This window comes from Mirounga leonina, unplaced genomic scaffold (assembly GCF_011800145.1).
Source record: "Mirounga leonina isolate KUSES-001 unplaced genomic scaffold, KU_Mleo_1.0 Mir_357, whole genome shotgun sequence".
NCBI lineage: Eukaryota > Metazoa > Chordata > Mammalia > Carnivora > Phocidae > Mirounga > Mirounga leonina.
The window spans coordinates 5,381,767-5,400,916 of NW_023270702.1; the positions used below are offsets into that span (position 1 = coordinate 5,381,767).

Genomic DNA, 19,150 nt, shown 5'->3' on the forward strand with positions numbered 1-19,150 from the left:
GACAGTTTATATTTTTAATACTTAAAGAAGGAAATTAAAAAAAAAAAAACTCACCAAATGAAATTACTAACACCAGCCTATCATTAACCTGAGGGAATTGTATCTCATATTCATTAATTCTCCTTGGAAAAATTCAGGTAAGAAATATTTTTATTGTATAAAATATATAAGATGTTATAATAGGACCTATGAGTATTTATGTTATATTGTTTTGGTACATAAAAGGTTCCTTGTTTAAAATATTTTTGGGGGGCGCCTGGGTGGCTCGGTTGTTAAGCGTCTGCCTTCAGCTCAGGTCATGATCCCAGGGTTCTGGATCAAGCCCCGCATTGGGCTCCCTGCTCAGTGGTAAGCCTGCTTCTCCCTCTCCCACTCCCCCTGCTTGTGTTCCTGCTCTTGCTATCTCTCTCTCTCTGTGTCAAATAAATAAATAAATAAAATCTTTAAAAATTAAAAAATACAATATTTTTGGAAGTGAATAATGTCACTTAATGAATCACCCTTATGGCACTTTAGTGGAAAATTTGGGTGAAATATGTGAAATTCTATTTAATGGAATTGGGGCCAAGAAGACAATGTACATTGATAGGTGAAAGATACTATCACATGTCTTAGAAAATATTTTTAAGAGAGGATTTTAATAAAAACATTTGGGGAAAAATATGATAGTGCAAGAAATAAAAGTTAAGGAATTTCTTTGTTCAGGGAGACTAAAAAATCACAGTGTATGTATCTTATAATTGGTAAGAGTTATAGGATTAACTAGCAGAGCTATGGCTGAGGTTAAGGAGGCAATGCCAAAGAAAAGTACAATTGACCCTTGAACAATAGCGGTTTGAATTGCATGGGTACTCTTATGCATGGATTTTTTTAAAAATAAATACAGTACAGTACTATAAATGTACTTTTTCTTCCTTATGATTTTCTTAACATTTCCTCTAGCTTGCTTTATTGTAAGAAGACAGTATACAGTATATAATATATAGTATATAATACATATAGCATTAAACTGTTTATGTTATCGGTAAGGCTTCCAGTCAACAATAGGCTATTAGTAGTTAAGTTTTGGGGGAATCAAAAGTTATACATAGATTTTTGACTGCATGGGGGTTGGCACTCCTAATCCCCATGTTGTTCAAGGGTCAACTGTAGAATGTGGGCTTTGTAACCAACAGATCTAGGTTCAGGACCTATTCCTGTGACTTACCAACTGGCCATGAGTGCCTCATGCAGAACAGTTCTTGATAAATGTTTGCTGTTATTAGTGTGTGGTCACTATATAGAATATATAGAGAAAACAAGATATAAAAATATATAGAATACTTAGAACACCCTAGTGTTTGACTAGGGTCCATCTTAATACTCATAGTATAGCATGTTTTTAAATACATTTGTTTCTATGCCCATTTTTTTTTCTAAAAAAGATTTATCTATTTTAGAGAAAGAGAGAGTGTGGGGGTAGGGCACAGAGGGAGAGGGAGAGAGAGAATCTCAAGCAGACTCTGTCCTGAGCATGGAGCCCATCTCGGGGCTAGATCCCACAAACCTGAGATCATGATCTGAGCTGAAGTCAAGAGTTGGACACCTACCTGACTGCTCCACCCCGGTGCCCCTATATGCCCATTTTTGAAAGTAATCAGTTGGAAGTAGGAGATTTCTCACATCATTCATTTATAAAATAAAACTTCCATTGAATAGCTGTCTGTGTTTCTGAACCATTCCTTTCCTACTTCTCAGTATCCATTTGTAAACCTCAGAGTAGACTATGGTTTTCATTAGCTAACCAAAGGAAAAGGAACCAAAGGAACTAGAACATTCAGAGTTACTGTGATTTATTTGACAAACATTTGAGAGCTTACTAGAAGCAAGGAGCTACGTTAAGTGCGGGAGAGATACAAAGATTAGTAAAACATAGACTCTTGTTTGTGAGGAGCTAATTTGGTAAGATGATTGTCTCTTATTCCTTCTAGGATTCTAAAGTAGGAAAGAGTTAGGGATGAAGAGTTGAGGTTGTTCAGAGGAAGAGACTCTTCTTGCTGGAGAGGACCAAAGAAGATTTTATGGACTTGGTGGTGTTCAGTTGAGTCATTCATTGAACAGTTATATATATTGAGTGCTATTACCTTCTTGATTATCTCTGTACTACAGATAACCACTTGCAGATATCATCTCGATAAGATGAAGCTCTAGGCATCCATGTTGTTCACTGTCAGTGTTGAAGGCCCACATATTAGGACAATACTGGGTGAGAAGTATGTTTTGACTAGGATACTGCAAAAGCATATCTCAGGGGGCAGGATCCCAGCCCAGGAGTGATGGAGTAGTGCCCCAACTAAATCCTGAGGGATAAGTAAGTCAAGTGAAGGGCACTCTGGCAAGACAGAAAGGTGCATTGAAACTTTAGAAGCCAGAGTGTGGGGGCACATTCTAGGAATTGTAAACACCTTGCTCTGGCATGGGGTATGTGTTTGAAGGGCATCAGATTAAGAGATGCAGTGGGAGAAATAGCAATTGGCTGACTCATGGAAGGCCTTCGATGTCATCTTAAATAGATTAGCCTTTGTCCCAGAGTTGCAGAGGAACATTGTAATGATGTTAAACAAGGAAATTACATAATCAAATTAAATTTCAGAGCTTGTAAGCTGTGCTAATAGGGCAGATCTAGCATACAGGTGAATTTAGTCTCGTTCACAGAGTATTTTAACATTTCTTGAGATAGCTGCCAGTATTTGACAGGAAACATGGATATCAGGCTTTGTTGAAAAATCAGTAGTCCTGCATTACTGCAAGGAATCGGTGGGCTGCAGTTGCTCAGCCGCTGTCCCGTTTGGAAGAAGCACATACGCCATTTTGCCATGGGGCTCACTCCTTCAGGGCAAATGCCTGGGACCTCTAGGCACTATAGGTTGTGGGGCTAATTTCTGAATGTTTTCCTGATTGGCCGTTTAGAGAATAGCTTTCTGAGGCTCAGGATTCGAGGCTATTACAGTAAACCTGAGAAATTAGGTTTTATCTTAAGTAGTAGAGGTAAGAACGGAGAAAAGGATAGGGACTGATAGGTACTTTTAAAAAGGGAGAGAGGGAGAGGCACGCAGCCTCAGGACGGTGGTGGGGCGCTCGGGCTTTGCAGACAGCCACCACTGGTGTGGCGGCTTTTGCCACTAGGAACTGTGTTTTTGAGAAACTTACTTCACCTTTCTGCACAATAGCTTCTTTCTTGTGAAAATATAGTTAAGAGCCCTACATCATAGGGTTTTTATGAGGATCAAAGGTGAAAATGCTTACAGAGCACTTGGCTCAGTAACTGGCTCCATGTTAATTCACATTCAGTAAAATGGTGGCTGGTGGTGATGATGATGGTTATGGAATGAGGAAGATAGAACCAAGGATGATGCCCAAGTTTCTGGTGTGTTATTTAGTGACCTAGAGAACATTGAAGAAAGTGCAGATGACGACTTCCACGCTGGATGTGGTATTTTCGGGGGGCTTATGAGACTCTGCAGTGGAGGGTGTGGTATGTGGTTGGATTCTGGGTCTGGAGCTTGGGGGGCGAGATCTGAGCGGGACCCAGGCTGTGATTTGATGATCTTTCCACCAGTGTCCTACACGAACCTTACTCCCCACCGTCAGTCAGCTTCTTCAGTCAGCATTGATAATCATCGCTACTATGTCCATAGAGGATCAACTTTATTTTTATTTATTTTTTTTTTTTTAAAGATTTTATTTATTTATTTGACACGGAGAGAGAGATAGAGCTCAAGCGGGGGGAACGGCAGGCAGGCAGAGGGAGAGGGAGAAGCAGGCTCTCTGCTGAGCAAGGAGCCTGATGCGGGGCTCGATCCCAGGACCCTGGGATCATGACCTGAGCCGAAGGCAGCTGTTTAACCGACTGAGCCACCCAGGCGCCCCGAGGATCAACTTTAAATGGTATATGAAGATTGTGGGAGAGGTAAAAATACTATGTTACATGTTGGCTGAAATGTTATCTACTCGTTTTAAGTTTTCGAAAATAAAAAAAATCCTTTTCCAGTTTACCATTTTGGCTGGGAGAAATCACCCTGTGCAAACAATACGTCCTCTTTTCCCCTTTGGGGGTTTTTCTGTTTTACATCACTGTGACTCCTAATTCTAAGCAAATATTCAACTAAAGATGAATCATTGTTAGGAATAAATGACCACACTTATTTTAGAAGTTTGTATTCTTTCTTCACTGAACGTATTCAACACGAGCCCTGCCTCAAGTCCTGGCTTAGACGCCACCTTCTCTTCTCGGCATTCTTACTTTAGCAGGGAGAGGTCTCCTCTCCTTGCTCTACATTGAGTTGCAACATTTGCATTGAGCCTGTCTCACACTGCCCTACACTGTGGTGATTTGTGGATCTGTGTCTTTGGTTCTGCCAGACTGGTAGTTCCGTGAAGCTGGTGACTGTGTCTTATGCATCTTTCTGCCTGGTGCAGTAGCTTCCACTGTGCCCTGTCCGGTTCAGCTCAGCTCAGCACACTTTTGAAGGTATAAGTACCAGGCATGTCTGTATACAATGGATAAAAAAGATAAATAGGATGTAATCTTAATAACCAGATTGTGGTTTTTCAGGAAGGACAACTTACTGGGAAAATGAATATATTTAATTTGCCTGTCTTATGACCTATGTTATAGATCATAGATCTTAACTCTTGATTAAGATTCCAAGAAGAAACCAATTTACATGCTTGAAAACACATAAAATATAATCTGTGGCATCTGCTGCTTACAGTCCATTGATGTTCACAATGATGGATAGACTCCTGAATCTTTGAGGACAAGGCCCTCCAGGCTGACACTGCCTTCACTGTGAAGGACTATTTTCTGCTGGACCCTATCACAGTGGACTGTCCTTGTATTTCTAGATCCTCTGCTGCTTCATGTGTCTCTGGATTTGCCTGTGCGGCTGGTTCTTGAATGAAGGGCACGACACCCATCCACATGGTGAATTCCTTCTCATCGGTTAAGATTCAGTTCACATTTCCTCCTGTAAGCCTTTCCTGATATTTTTTCCTACCCTTACCTCTTTGCAGAGAAATTCCTTTTTCTATATTCTCTTAACACTTTGTTCGCCTGTCATGTCTGTCTTTGCCAGGAGACTGTGCTATTTCAGAGCAGGTATGGTGTATTTAAAGAGCTCAGAGTTGGGGCACCTGGGTGGCTCAGTCTGTTGAGCATCTGACTCTTGATTTTGGCTCAGGTCATGATCTAGTTGCCCTGAGATCAAGCCCTGCATCAGGCTCTGCACTCAGTGTGGAGTCTGCTTGAGATTCTCTCTCTCCCTCTCCCTCTGCTTCCACCTGCTCTCTAAAATAAATAAATCTTAAAAGAGAAATAAAGAGCTCAAAGTCTAATGGAACTAGATAAGGAAAATAACTTTGTAATAATGATCATATAGCATGGTTATATATATATATGAATATAAACATATATAAATAATTTATGATAGAAGTGTGCTTATGAAAACACTGAGAGGCTTTATGACAGCACTGAGAAGGACTCCAAACTCAGAATGAGGGTCTAAAACAAATCTCGGAGATAGTAATGTTTAATCTGAGTAGTACTGAAGCCTGAATGGGTATTAGTCCAGCAGACAATGGAAGGAAGGACATTGCATGGAAAAGCATGGAGGTATCAGAGTATGTTGTTTTCTGGGAACTGCAATTAGTTGGTGTATTTGTGGATGTGATTGCAGAGGAGGCTGGTGGGATAGGCAGGAGTCAAATCAGAGCTGTGGTGTTGGTGTTTGAGTTACTACGATGAGCTAAGTAAACATGCTGGGGAGTTGGTGACTGAGTGAGCATAAGGAGGAGAATGGCAAGGTCAAATCATGGGTTAGTGAGGTGCCTGTAATCGCAGGTCAGGCCTGGTTGAAGTCCACAGTACTGGAGGCACAGAGGCCATTGTATCATCACTTATTTAGTCAATCCTTTACTGATGGTCATTTAGGTTGTTACTAAATTTCTGCCTAAGGTTCTTCATCAGATAAATTTAGAACAATTTTTTTTTTTTTAAGATTTTATTTATTTATTCATGAGAGACAGAGAGAGAGAGAGAGGCAGAGGGAGAAGCAGGCTCCCGCGGAGTAGGGAGCCCGATGTGGGACTCGATCCCAGGACCCTGGGATCATGACCTGAGGCGAAGGCAGACGCTTAACCATCTGAGCCACCCAGGCGCCCAATTTAGAACAATTAATGAAATAATGTTTTCCTAAAAAAGCAGGAGGCCAAACTGATGAATGCCTCTCACATCCTGTAAATCTGTGCATAGTCACAAAAGGGATTCCATTATTTTAATAGTAAATATGTGGCTCAACTCATTATATATCAGTGACTCTTTTAAACAAGGATTTTGATTGCTAAAAGAAGTGAGAGTAGTCACATTAAATTTTGCTGGCCTTTTGTGATGATTGCTCAGTAAACCTCGAAATTATAGCATCATCTCCCCAGCTAAAACAAATTACAATAATTTTTAACAAAAACAAATACTTTAATATGCCTCATTATATTCTAATGAATTCTTACATTACAAAGTCTGATGTCTTGTAGATTTCTTTCTGCTCCTTTCCAAAACCGTCTCCGACTCTCTTAAACTATGTAATTGATCATTTCCTCTTCTGTATCCTTTACCTGCATCTCTTATGAAGACATCTTTGCTTACTTCTGTCTCTCCTTACTAGACTTACCCTGTTGAGAATGAGGACTTGGCATCTTATTGATTTGTATTCCCTCAGTTCTTAATACAGTGTTTTAGACACTGGCACTTTTCTTCTTTGACGTCTTTATAACGTTCATTATAGCTAACATTTCATTGAGCTCTTACTATGAGATGGGTACTGTCCTAAGCACTTTATTTGGATTTTTCTCCATCGACTCTCCCAACAACCCTATGGATAAGTTCTATATGCACCCCGTGGGTTTACTATTTCTTTAGTAAAAAATGGGAATTCTGGCTACTCTGTCTGGTTTAACCTATGATATGCATTTTAGAGCAGAGAGAATCTGGGTAGTCTGCATATGTCTCATGTTTCCTAAGTAGTAGAGCTGGGACTCCAGGGGTCTAACTCTAGCATCTGTATTCTTAAACCCTTCTCAAGAGTGCATTGAGAAGTGAACCATGGCTCACAAGTTAAGTAATAATAATTGCCAAGGTGTGCATATTATTCTACTGGTGTTTATAAATTTTTCCCATTTTTGTATTTGAAAATTTTCAAATCCACAGAAAAGTTGAAACTGTAGGAACAACAAACACCCATATACTCTTCATGTACAACCATTAACATATTGTACATTTTTTCTCTCTTGCGCTGAACCATTTGAAAGTAATTTAGAGACATAATGACACTTGATGCCTAAATATTTCAGCATGCATCTCCTGAGAGCAAGGACATTTACGTACAAACCACGATATAATTATCATACATAAGAAATTTAACATAGATACAATAATATCATGTAATAAACAGTATATTTAGATTTCCCCAATTATCCCAATAATGATTTTTATGGATTTTTTTTTCTTTTGTATCCAGAGCCAATCAAGGATTACTTAGTACATCTAGTTGGCATTCCTTCTTGGTCTCCTTTGGTTTGAAACAATTCTACAACTTCTCTTTTTTTTTTCTTTTTTTTTTTCCTTCTTGACAATGACTTTTTCTTTTTTAAGATTTTATTTATTTATTTGACAGAGAGAGACACAGTGAGAGAGGGAACACAAGCAGGGGGAATGGGAGAGGGAGAAGCAGGCTTCCCACAGAGCATGGAGCCCGATGCGGGACTTGATCCCAGGATGCTGGGATCATGACCTGAGCCAAAGGCAGATGCTTAACGACTGAGCCACCCAGGCGCCCCGACAATGACATTTTTTAAAGAGTCTACATCAATTGCTTGGTAGAATGTTCCACAGTCAATTCAGGCTAAACCTTTTTTGCAAGAATATTACATAGGTGATCATATATTATGATACTCGCTTTGCACATGATGTAGTTCTGTTTTTGGTGATGCTAAATTTGATCACTTGATTAAGGTTCTGTCCACCAGATTTTTCCACTGAAAGTCACCTTCTTTTTATGAGTAAGCTGTCAGATGATACATTGAAACTGTTCAAATATCCTTTTTCCCAGCAAACTTCTAACCAGTGAAAGTTTTAACATCTGTGGATAATTTTGCTCAAATTAATTATTTCAATGGTGGTTGTAAACTTGCCTTTTTCAAATTCTGTCATTACTTCTACATGTTAGCTGGCATTCTTCTGTAAAGAGGAACCCTGTCCTCCTTTTTTAGAATCATTTTGGACATACGGATTCTTTTGTTACTTAATTGTTATCAGTTACTATTCTTATTTTTCTTGGTGCTCAAATTATCCCAGATTTGGCCAGTGGGAACATCCCCACGCAAGCTTCTATGTCCTTTTCACATGTTTCCATCATTCTTTGAATCATCCCTGCTTTTTGTCACAGCAAAATATCCCAGCCTCCCTGACTCAGCCCTGATTCCTTTTATTGTGGAATGGTATTTAGAAACAAAGATCCAGGGGTGCCTGCCTGGGTGGCTCAGTTGTTAAGCATCAGCCTTCAGCTCAGGTCATGATCCCAGGGCCCTGGGATCCAGCCCCGCATTGGGCTCCCTGCTCCACTGGAAGCCTGCTTCTCCCTCTCCCACTCCCCCTGCTTGTGTTCCTGTTCTCTCTCTGTCAAATAAATAAATAAAATCTTTAAAAAAAAAAAAAAGAAAGAAAGATCTGGGGGCTGGGTATACCTATTGTTGCTCTTCACCTACTTAAAAAACAAAACAAAACCGGGCACCTGGGTGGTTCAGTCTTTAGGTGTCTGCCTTCAGCTCCGGTCATGATCCCTGGATTGAGCCCCACATGGGGCTCCCTGGTCCGTGGGAAGCCTGCTTCTCCCTCTCCCACTCCCCCTGCTCGTGTTCCCTCTCTCACTGTGTCTCTCTCTGTCAAATAAATAAATAAAATCTTTTTAAAAACCCCAAAAAACAAAAAACAAAACCTACTTCACACTTCCAAATAAATAGTAATTTCTTACGTGTTCATAAAGTTTCATTTGACATTAGTCTAAATTCCACCCTTGTATCACATTAAAAGCAGAAACGTTAAAATTGCAAATAAATGCAAAATGATAGCACCTTTTAGATTTATTTTTTATTTATTATTTTTTTAAAGATTTTATTTATTTATTTGACAGAGACAGCGAGAGCAGGAACACAAGCAGGGGGAGTGGGAGAGGGAGAAGCAGGCTTCCCGCTGAGCAGGGAGCCCGATGTGGGACTCGATCCTAGGACTCTGGGATGATGACCTGAGCCGAAGGCAGCCGCTTAACGACTGAGCCACCCAGGCGCCCACACCTTTTAGATTTTATAAGTGGAAAGGGATAGTGCTTAATTATGTTAAACAGAAGTTGGTTTGAGATACAAAGGTGCAGATGCAGGCACTTATTTTCTTTGGTGGACTTCAGGAATTAAAAATTAAATAGTGAGGGATGCCTGGGTGGCTCAGTTGGTTAAGCATCTGCCTTCAGCTCAGGTCAGGATTCCAGGGTCCTGGGATCGAGCCCCGCATTGGGCTCCCTGTTCAGTGGGGAGCCTGCTTCTCCCTCTCCCTCTGCCTGCCACTCCCCCTGCTTGTCTGTCTGTCTGTCTCTTTCTGTCAAACAAATAAAATCTTAAAAAAAAAAAAAGTTAAATAGTGAGTGTGGAAATAGGTAATTGGTAAATGTCCCTGAATTAGATGTTCCCAAAGACAAATATAAGGTTATGTCAGACAACTCTTGGAAGATGACCTTATATAGGCCAGAAACTCTTCGTTATTTTAATTTCATGCTCTCAATGATCAATTGATTGGTTGACCTGATATTTGACTATAGTTCATGACTAAGGCCTTAATAAAAAATAATGCTGGACAAAATACGAGAACAAAAAACCTGATAGCTGTACCAGAACTTTAGAAGAGATAGCAGTTACAGACTTCAGTGATTGAGACTCTGGAATTTGTTACAGAACAAGCAATGGTGTGGAGATTACTTGATGTCTACATATTCTGGCAACTACTACTTTAATTTTCTCAAATATAGATTGTGTTCTCAACTGCAACTTTCATTTCCTGAAAATGTAACTTAAATACCTTTACACCTTCAATCACTTTGGCCTTCTCTCCCCCTCTCATCCTTCCCTCCTTAGGGTTTTTCTTCTGTTACCTCCAAAGCGATTCAAAATGCTAGGCTTTCTGGCCTTGTTCCAAACACAAGAAGAACTAGTGGATTGACCGTGAAACAGGGATAAGAATTTTTTCCTGAAATTGAGCAATCACTTAACTTTCTGTGCTTTCACTTCTCTGCTGGTAAACTGAGTACAATGTCTGTCTCTTTCCTGCCTTTTACGGATATTGTGGGAATGAATGTAACCAATCATATAGAATGAGTTCTGTATCACTGAGAGCACTTAATACATAGTATTTTATTGTGATAACTAACAATCAGAGGCACTTTATTTCAGTTTTCACTACAGCAGGAATTTAGATTTGAAAATAGGACAATGGATACCAGGATACAGAATATTAGGAAGGCTGCAGAGTTGTTTTCCTCTGGAGATCTTAAAATCTGTAGGATTCTTTCCTCTGGATTTTGTTTTACCTATGCCATGGGGTAGCTCAAGGCCCTTTCCATTGGAGCCCCATGAAATCCTGCATCCCGTCCTTCAGGCCCCATGAGTACAGCTCTGAGTTGCTTCCAGCTTCTTTCAGCAATTGTGTCTCTTCCAAGGCCAATTGTTCTGTGAAAAAGATCCGTCGTCATATGTTCCTATTCTCCTCACAACGAGTTCTTCCATAGCTGGGTTCTCCAAAGCTTGTTAGATGTGATGAGAGCTCTCTGAAATCTCCCGGATTTGTATCTGTTCATTTTCCTGCCTGCCCTTGCATACTTCTGTGTCACCTTTGTTTCTAAATCACACACCCTGGAGGACGAGGATCCTTGTTCTGACATACCTGACCAGCAACATGATGTAGATGGCAAAAATTACAAGTGAAGTTTAGGACTCTACAGACCATCTTATTTACATTAGAAAATCCTTCTGAAGTCACTAACAACACCTGTGGCTGAGTTGGTTTTTCCCTTGTCAACTCTCCAGAGCCACCGCCTGCTTGGGCATCTCAGTGTGTCCTGATTTTTTTAAATGTTGACCCTTGACTCCCAGGGTGATTAGTTTCCTCAAGAAACATTATATAGAACTGCTGTGGGAGTTTAATTGTCCCCTAACTTATTTGAAAACTCATTACATGGCAGTGTCAGAAAACATTCAACTCTCAGAACCCCAGTTATATCAGGATGAATTTCCAAGAGTAAAATTGTAGATTGCAATCCCACAGAAGAGATGTGGGCATGGGACATGAAAGAGCTATGTCTGCTTTGCCAGTTGAGACGTGCTGCTTTTTCTAGTTCAAAAAAGGACAGAGAGGTTATTTTAAGGGTGCTTTGGAGATGATGCTATAGGGATGTTGGAGAGTAAATTTTGAGTGTGATTTGCCCGTTTGGGCTTAATTCTGGCATCCAATTTGGGGGGGGGGTAACTATCATTCATTGGCTATCTGATCCTCACCAGACTTTTATTTACTGAGTTGCTAAACCATATGTGATACAAGAGGAGAGTGGGCCACCAAAGATGGCCCAAAGTTTTGTCTCCAATCCATGTGAAGGTCAGAGGAGCAACACTGCTTTTCCTGATTAAGAGACATGTGATTTCCTCTAAATCACGTGTATTCTCTGTCTTTGATGTTTTTAGAAGACCATTCTAAAGTGGACTGCTAAAAGTACACCACTTACTCTTTTGATTTGGGTTTTTTATGCCCCTGACCTGCCATCCACAGCAGGTTGTAAGGGTTGGTGTGTGCTGGCTCCCAAAAGCTCATGTTACAGTGGAGAGGGGGACCAAGAGGGGGACCAGTGTAACAGACGTTGGAATAGTGTTTCTCTCGTCTCAAGATGAATACGTATCTTTTAATCTAATTATTGAGATTTAGAAATGAAGTTCTTTAGCTACTTCTATGATTATATGGTATTCTAGATCTAAAATAAATTTGACAAGTGGTATTTCTTTCCTAGGATCTACTAACATTTCTATCCTAAATGCATACCAAAGAAAACATTTGCAGGCTTGATAATAAACACAGATGAAGTTCGATTCCACAACTTTGTGTTCAGTAGTAGTCCATTAGGAATTGTATTGAGCTGCAAGTAACAGTGACACAAGGAACAGTGCCCTAAATTGCTAGGATGCTAATTTAGGGTTAATATTATGACTTCTTGCTCTGTACTCTTTTCCCTTCTCAGGATCACCTCATGGTCGTAAAGTGGCCACTGTAGTTCAGTGACTAGTCAGCCACCTTTTAAAGGAGCATTCCAAAAGCCCAACTTCTGTTTACTTACAACCAGCCAGAATTTAGTCACTTGGCTACCCAGATCTACCAGGGAAGATAGGGAATGTAGTTTTCCAATGCTAACTCATTCCCCACTCCCAAAATGAGCAAACAGAAAAGCCATTCTAGTTTTCAAAAGAAGGAATAATAGATACTGGTAAGCACCCAGCGATTGCTGCCATCAGTACTTTTATGATCTGCCCTAACCTTTCTTTGGATCTCCTCTGCTGTTGTAAGCACTTTACTGTGTAGCTCCCCTACAGCACTTGGCACTCACTGAGAACCCCTTCACTTCCCTTCCCTCACACTTTGTGCATATCCTGAAAGGCTTTTGTCTTCCATCCCAACTGTCTCAGCCTCTTAACCTCCGGGACATTGCTCAGATCAGGATTTTCTAGGGGGTCCTATAGTCATAGTTGTTATGACTATATTATGACCATCCTGCCCCTCCCCCCTTCCTTCTTTCATCTTCTTTCTCTGAGTTCTTGGTAAGTTTGGGCCAATATATTCTAGTTTCATAGCTAATTTTTCATATCCTCAGTGACTCTCTTTCCTCCCCACTCCCCAACACTCGCCTGTAATACGTGTATATAACAAATGTTCAACGCATGTTTATTGAATTCCATCACAGACCCAATGCTAGCAAGAGAATAGGAGAAAGTCCCTTTATGCAACATTTTTCTGAGTGTTTTCGTAAGAGAAAATAATTGGTGATATCAGCATTTTGAGTAATCTATCCCATTGTAGCTGTTGGCTAATATATAGGCCCTTGGTTACTTTAGTGAATAGTCCGTTGGGTAGAAGTGCAAATAGCAGTTCATTTGAGAATTACTGACACCCTAACCACGTAAGAAACATTAACAGTCTTGGCCTCTTGGAATGTGTGCATTTGATGTGCCCAAGTTTAGGGCACTGAAAACAAACAATGAGAAAGGGAAGGGGACAATAAAAACTTTTGTTCCTCCACAGCACCTGGAAGGATGATAAATGGATGGTCATCAAGCTGGTCAGGAGGTCAAAAGGCAAAATAGCCTAGGCACCTAGAGTTTGTTTCATAACATGTCCTCTTCTAAATAAACTTTTTCATGTTCTTAAGTAGTACTTCCTAAACTACTTTTTCATGTTTTTAGAGATATTTTCAAATTCCAGCTATTCGGGGGATTATTAATTTAACTCATACTTACTGATTTTGAGTTTTGTTTTTTTTAATTATGACCCTCTGGGTACCTCAGTGATAGTTGATTCGTTCAGGTTGTGTTCGTATATAAACATTAAAATTTATGGCAAATCTTTTTTTTTAAGATTTAAAAAAGCTTTAACTTGCATTTCCTGGTTATGGGGCCTGGAAATTATATAAAGACTGGTTTATTTCTGGGACTTATTTTAAAAACTGCATATAAACCATCTACTGGCATACAGTCGACTGAAGAATAATTTTGGAAGGCCCTTCTTACATTTCTTAGAGATCGGAACAAAATGGCTTCCTTTTGAATTTCATGCCATGTCTAAAATCAGATTTTAAGAATTTTCCAAGTGCATTTCTCTATCATTTACACCTTCTACTCAGCTCACCCCTTCTTTCTGCAAGCTTTTTAATACTTCTTGAGGAGCACTAAGGATTAGTAGTGATACAGGGTCCAGGTGGGGTGACAAACAAACAGGAAAGCCTTGAAGTAAGATTGGCAAATAAGTCCCATGGAGTGCCAGGTGAGGGAAAGGTCAACAAGAGTTGAGTGAGGAAATGTAGAAAACATCAGAAATAACTTGCCCCTCAGTTTTACAGGAGTATTTCGAGTTTTGAAGGAAACGAAGTTGGAGAACTACTTTTTGAAGCATATTTGGGGGAATGAGTTTGAAATTACAGATATAGGTTATTGTAAAGTTGTAACTATTGACAAACATCAGTTGTGTTCATTCATAGTTTTACTTTTTTTTTTTTTTTTTACTATTTTAACGTTGCGCTTAGGTTTAGCGAATTTTCCAGAACCTAGTGATTCACACACACTCACACATACACACACACACACACAAACACACACCCTGCACATATGTGAGTATTAAGTCTAAACAGTGCTTTAGCACTCCAAGACACAGTGATTTTTGTATTTCTGCTACTCTGATGGTAAATTTTTAGTCTTCTCTTTGATTATCAAACTGCTACATAACACAGATTCTGTATGATTGATGTTCCACTGACCTAGAAATAATGCATGATATCCTCTTTCCACAGCGGTCTGCCGGCCACAGTGCAAACATGGTGAATGTATCGGACCCGACAAGTGCAAATGTCATCCCGGATATGCTGGAAAGACCTGCAGTCAAGGTAGGAAACCAGTCTGACACAGATTAACAATCAGAAGCCCCCTCTGTTTCTGCCGCATGTAAAAGTTTTAGGTTCTCAGGCCAAACCACTTTTCCATGGTGGTTTTTTTCAAAAATGTGTGAACTGCCATTTTCTGAAAGATAAAAATATAATGGTAAATCTTAAAATATATTTCATCAGATTTCATCCTCTTGTTCCTATTCACGGATACTAATTAAAATGTGTTTTAAGGAAGAGAATCACAGCATCAAGTCATGTTGAAGCCTTACATTCTGCTGGTCCTTGTTCTTCCACGAGCTTAGTTGGGAAGCCCTGGCAAATTGTGGGCCTCCTTGGACCCCAGTGAGATGGAACCCCTTCAGTACCCAGAGTCAGGAAGGAAGTCTGACTCGAAACTGAGGTCCCGTCAAACTCTGAGCCCTTTGATCTTTGAGATTAAATTCCCGTCAACTCTTACCAGTTTGCAAAGTTCGTCTGAGAAATAAAGATTTTGACAAACTTATTTTTAAGTTGCTTACAAAAGCAGACATTCATTTAGCACGTTGCCCCAGGTATTTTATATATATTATCTATTTTCATTATTACAATGTCAGGAGGTAGGTAGAGTGTTATTTATGATAATTAAGGGATAAATAATAACTTACTGTTATTTGTCATTGAAAGAGATATCAGAGATATTGTGTCTTGTCAAAGTTCACAGAATTAGTTGGTAAAAGACCTAGTATGTCCACTTAGAACTTTTATCCATATAATTCATATTTTCTCTGTCAATTTAGTTTTAGATGAGAAAACATTATTGCAAATGTGATCTTCTGACTTGTGCTAACAAATCTGACAAGGCTTGTCTTTTTAATTAATTTCAACCCCAAATGTTCTATCATTAGGAGTAAAAAAATCCCAGAAATAAAGAAAAGCTGGGGTTAGATTTCCCCAGAAAGATACAGGATAAAAGCGTCCATTTTTCACTTATTTCTTAAATTGAAGTAATCCTTTCTACCCTTTCTAGTGTTGAATGGAACAGTTACATGGGGCCTCACTGTCCCATAGATAACTTACTTCATCAGATATGGAGATGATATTGTTGAAATACTCCTGTTCTTCAATATGTGATACTCCTTGATATGTCTCATGTAAACTCATGATTAATGGGCATAATTTCCACAACAGTCCAGAACACTGGTGTTTGAAAAAGTATAAGGAATTATTCCTGAACTGTCCGTTGAAATCCATGCTAATGAAATGTGACATGTCTGATGTAGGAGAAACTGTTATTCTCAAGTATGTTCTGTGTGATCTGTTAATTTGATTAACTGATTTTTTTCCAGTGCTGTTTTATAATATTTTTTAACTTGGAAGTTACCAAACATGCCTGGATAGCCTTTTTGAAGTAAATAGGGTTTTTGTTATCTCAGTTTACTCTTTTAAAAATCCATTTGACTTTCCTTCCCCAGTCTAAGTTTACAAGTAGTGACATGTCACTACTTGTAACGTCCGATACATTCACCATGTTTGCAAATTTATGCAAATCATAAAGTTGTGCTCAAACCGATTATTGAGTTATCGGTGTGCATCTGAGACTTCCAGCATGCTTCCCTTTTTAAAGTGGAGAACATAAACCATCAGAGGTTTCATTAATATGTCAGTACCATAAAACTTTGTTGTCCTGATGCCAGGAATTTATACAAAGAAGGTTATTATAAGAAGCCACTGTTGAGATTGCAGAGAAATCCATTTAAATTTATTTGTAGGAGATACATCAACTTTAATATGCTTCAAAGACACTGAAACTATTATTGTAACAAGGATCTATCTCTGGGTATCTCCTGTTTTCAGAAAACCAGTTTATCATGTACTTTTTACTGTAATACATACCTGTTTCTCTAAAGAAAAATTGAAATATACTGAGTTTAAATCTTGCCTCCTAAAACTATATTCCTTAGGGGAAAGAGGATTTCATTAGTAGCAAAATGGGATTTTACACTGGCTAAAAATAGTGCTGACACTGAAAATGTAATTACAAGGCCAATCTTGAATATAAAACTACAGCTTACAGTAAACCTATGTGTTTTGATCATCCCTCTCCTTGTCTTCCTTAACAGAAAAGCAACATGGCAAGTTCCCGATGGCATGGTTTATGCTCTTTGAGACCCTTTATGGTCTCTGATTTCTGGGTCCCTGAAAACTATTATTAAAATGACTTGCACATGCTAAGTGCATATTAAATATTTGCTCAGTGAATGATAGTTTTATGTAATGGTTCTTGGTCCTGAACACCCTACTTGTAAGGGTTCCACGGAGTTGTCCAGCCAGCACCTTAGGCAGCCTCTGAATCTGTGGACCGAGAGCTCTGGTCAGGGTGAGAGGTGGCTGTGAAGGACCTGGGTGAGTGGGACAATTGTCGAGAGACACTAAGAAACGTGAATAGAGCAAATTGTCTATATTGGTTACACAACAAATCAATGTAGACTGTTTTTTTATCTGGACCATACATCTTAAGAAACTGGCAAACATGCCTCAAAAATATAGGCAAACAGCTTTCTTTTTTCTTGAGAGAAATGTTAAGAAGAGGTATATTTCAAATGATTTCACAGAACTGAAAATTAGCTTCTGATTAAAAGTAGGTTTCTATATGCTGGCTAATTGAACATAATAATAAAAATAAAAATAAAAGAGCAAAAAAAAGTTTCTGTGTAAGGCAAGTATTTGCTAAAAAAATTTGTTGCAAGTGGTGTACTATAAGAAATAATCTCCTGGAAACTTGATTGGTGGAGTGAACAGCTTGTATAAATGGCCGGCATTTAACCAGAGCTTCTGGGGTCAGCTAGAAGAGCAGGGTGAGCCCATGTGGGAACTGGCTTAATTTTACAGCCTTGTCGCAAGATTAGCGTGAATCTGCTGTTGGTGGCTTGCTTTTCCCTCGGAGTCGTTTCTGGATCTGCCGTAGCTAGATCACATATAAAATCATGGGCTTGGACTGATCATTAGCATATTCTATACAGCACATGGGGCCTTTCACAATAATGAAATTCTAACCCGGACTCTGGCAAGACTTGCCTTTTTTTCCCCACCTGATTTCTCTGGGAATTTTATTCATGCAGAGTCTCCTCTCTGAGTCTCTGTACCCATACGAATTCTCTTTCCCTTCAGCCAAAAAGGGATACTGTTATAGATAATAACCTTTTTATAACTTTCCCAGTAGGGAATGATTTTTATCGTGTAAGATGTCCTATCGTTGCATATTTTCAGAAATGAAAGACATAGGTTTTTGAATGCATGGTGTGCTTTATAATGATTTCAGAAGAAACAATTTATAAATATCAATTCCTAATGTTTTAACAAAGTTTACGTTTCACGTTGAATTCCTCACCCCGAGAAAAGAACCAGTAGCTTGTAGCCCAGAACTGTACAGTAAACTTTGGTGGCCTAGGTAAATCCAAAAGTTGATTGCCTTTCTTAACCCTAATATTAAGGTAATTTCTGACAGCCTTACTTTTTGAAAGATGGGTGATTTCAACCCAGAAACCAATGTTCATTTAATTTGAAAGTTTTAACTGGCTGTTAATACTATGAAAGTCTTAAAACAGGAGGTGATTGCCTTTTTGACTCTACTTTTGAGTCTTATCCATCTTATACTATTTTGGTAAGTTAATAATGGCAATAGTTAACCTTCTTTGTAGGAAGCTTATTGTATATGCCTACTAAATGTGACCTAAATATAACATAAGTTCTTACATTTGAATGAAAACACCATGCTATTTATTTAAATAAGCTCTTTATGCAAATCATAAAGTTGTGCTTAATTGGGGTATTTTAAACTATTGGACAACATAATAATAGAGGAAGAAGTCTTAAGTTGGACATTAAAGACCTCAGCATCACTAAACAGAGCAGGTTGATTGTAATCAATATTTGTATAATCTGCTTTCTGAGTTTTCTCTCCTTGTTGATGACTAAAATAATGCTTTAAAAAATGACCATCTCTTCTTTGGTGGTTTCTACAAAGAGTGGTGTGAGAATGATGTATGTGTGTGTGCATGTGTGTAAAATGTACATGTGTTTTGGGGAGGCAAAATGGCAGTGAGAAATTTTAAGGAAAATAGAAATTCAAATTTTAAAAAGAGAAACTGGACGAACTAGAAACCCATTTTTAAAAAGTATGTAAAGCATTCTTTTTGAACTCCACCAACTTTATGTGATTGTTTAATATATACTTATAAAGATTTTTAGGGTTAAAATGACATCAATTCAAAGTTGACTCTTATTACCTTCTTCCTGGTGTGAAGATGAACACTTCTACCCAACTCCTCTTGACCAAGGCAGTGAACAGCCTCTTTTCCAACCCCTGGATCATCAAGCCACAAGTTTACCTTCAAGGGGTG

The 19,150-nt window shown here is 38.9% G+C and overlaps 1 protein-coding gene across 7 annotated transcripts in view; it reads left to right on the plus strand.

The window, feature by feature from the left end:
* NPNT (nephronectin) overlaps positions 1–19,150 on the plus strand; it is a 77,163-nt gene that overhangs the window by 17,338 nt on the left and 40,675 nt on the right. For 3 of the 7 annotated variants that reach the window (XM_035030217.1, XM_035030220.1, XM_035030218.1), the window contains 2 exons: positions 14,679–14,771; positions 19,055–19,147. In XM_035030217.1, coding sequence (XP_034886108.1) covers positions 14,679–14,771; positions 19,055–19,147 — 186 coding nt within the window. Of the gene's footprint in view, positions 1–1,526; positions 2,080–14,678; positions 14,772–19,054; positions 19,148–19,150 lie in introns of those variants that run through there. The other 4 variants (XM_035030219.1, XM_035030224.1, XM_035030221.1 and 1 more) reach the window with 2 other exon arrangements.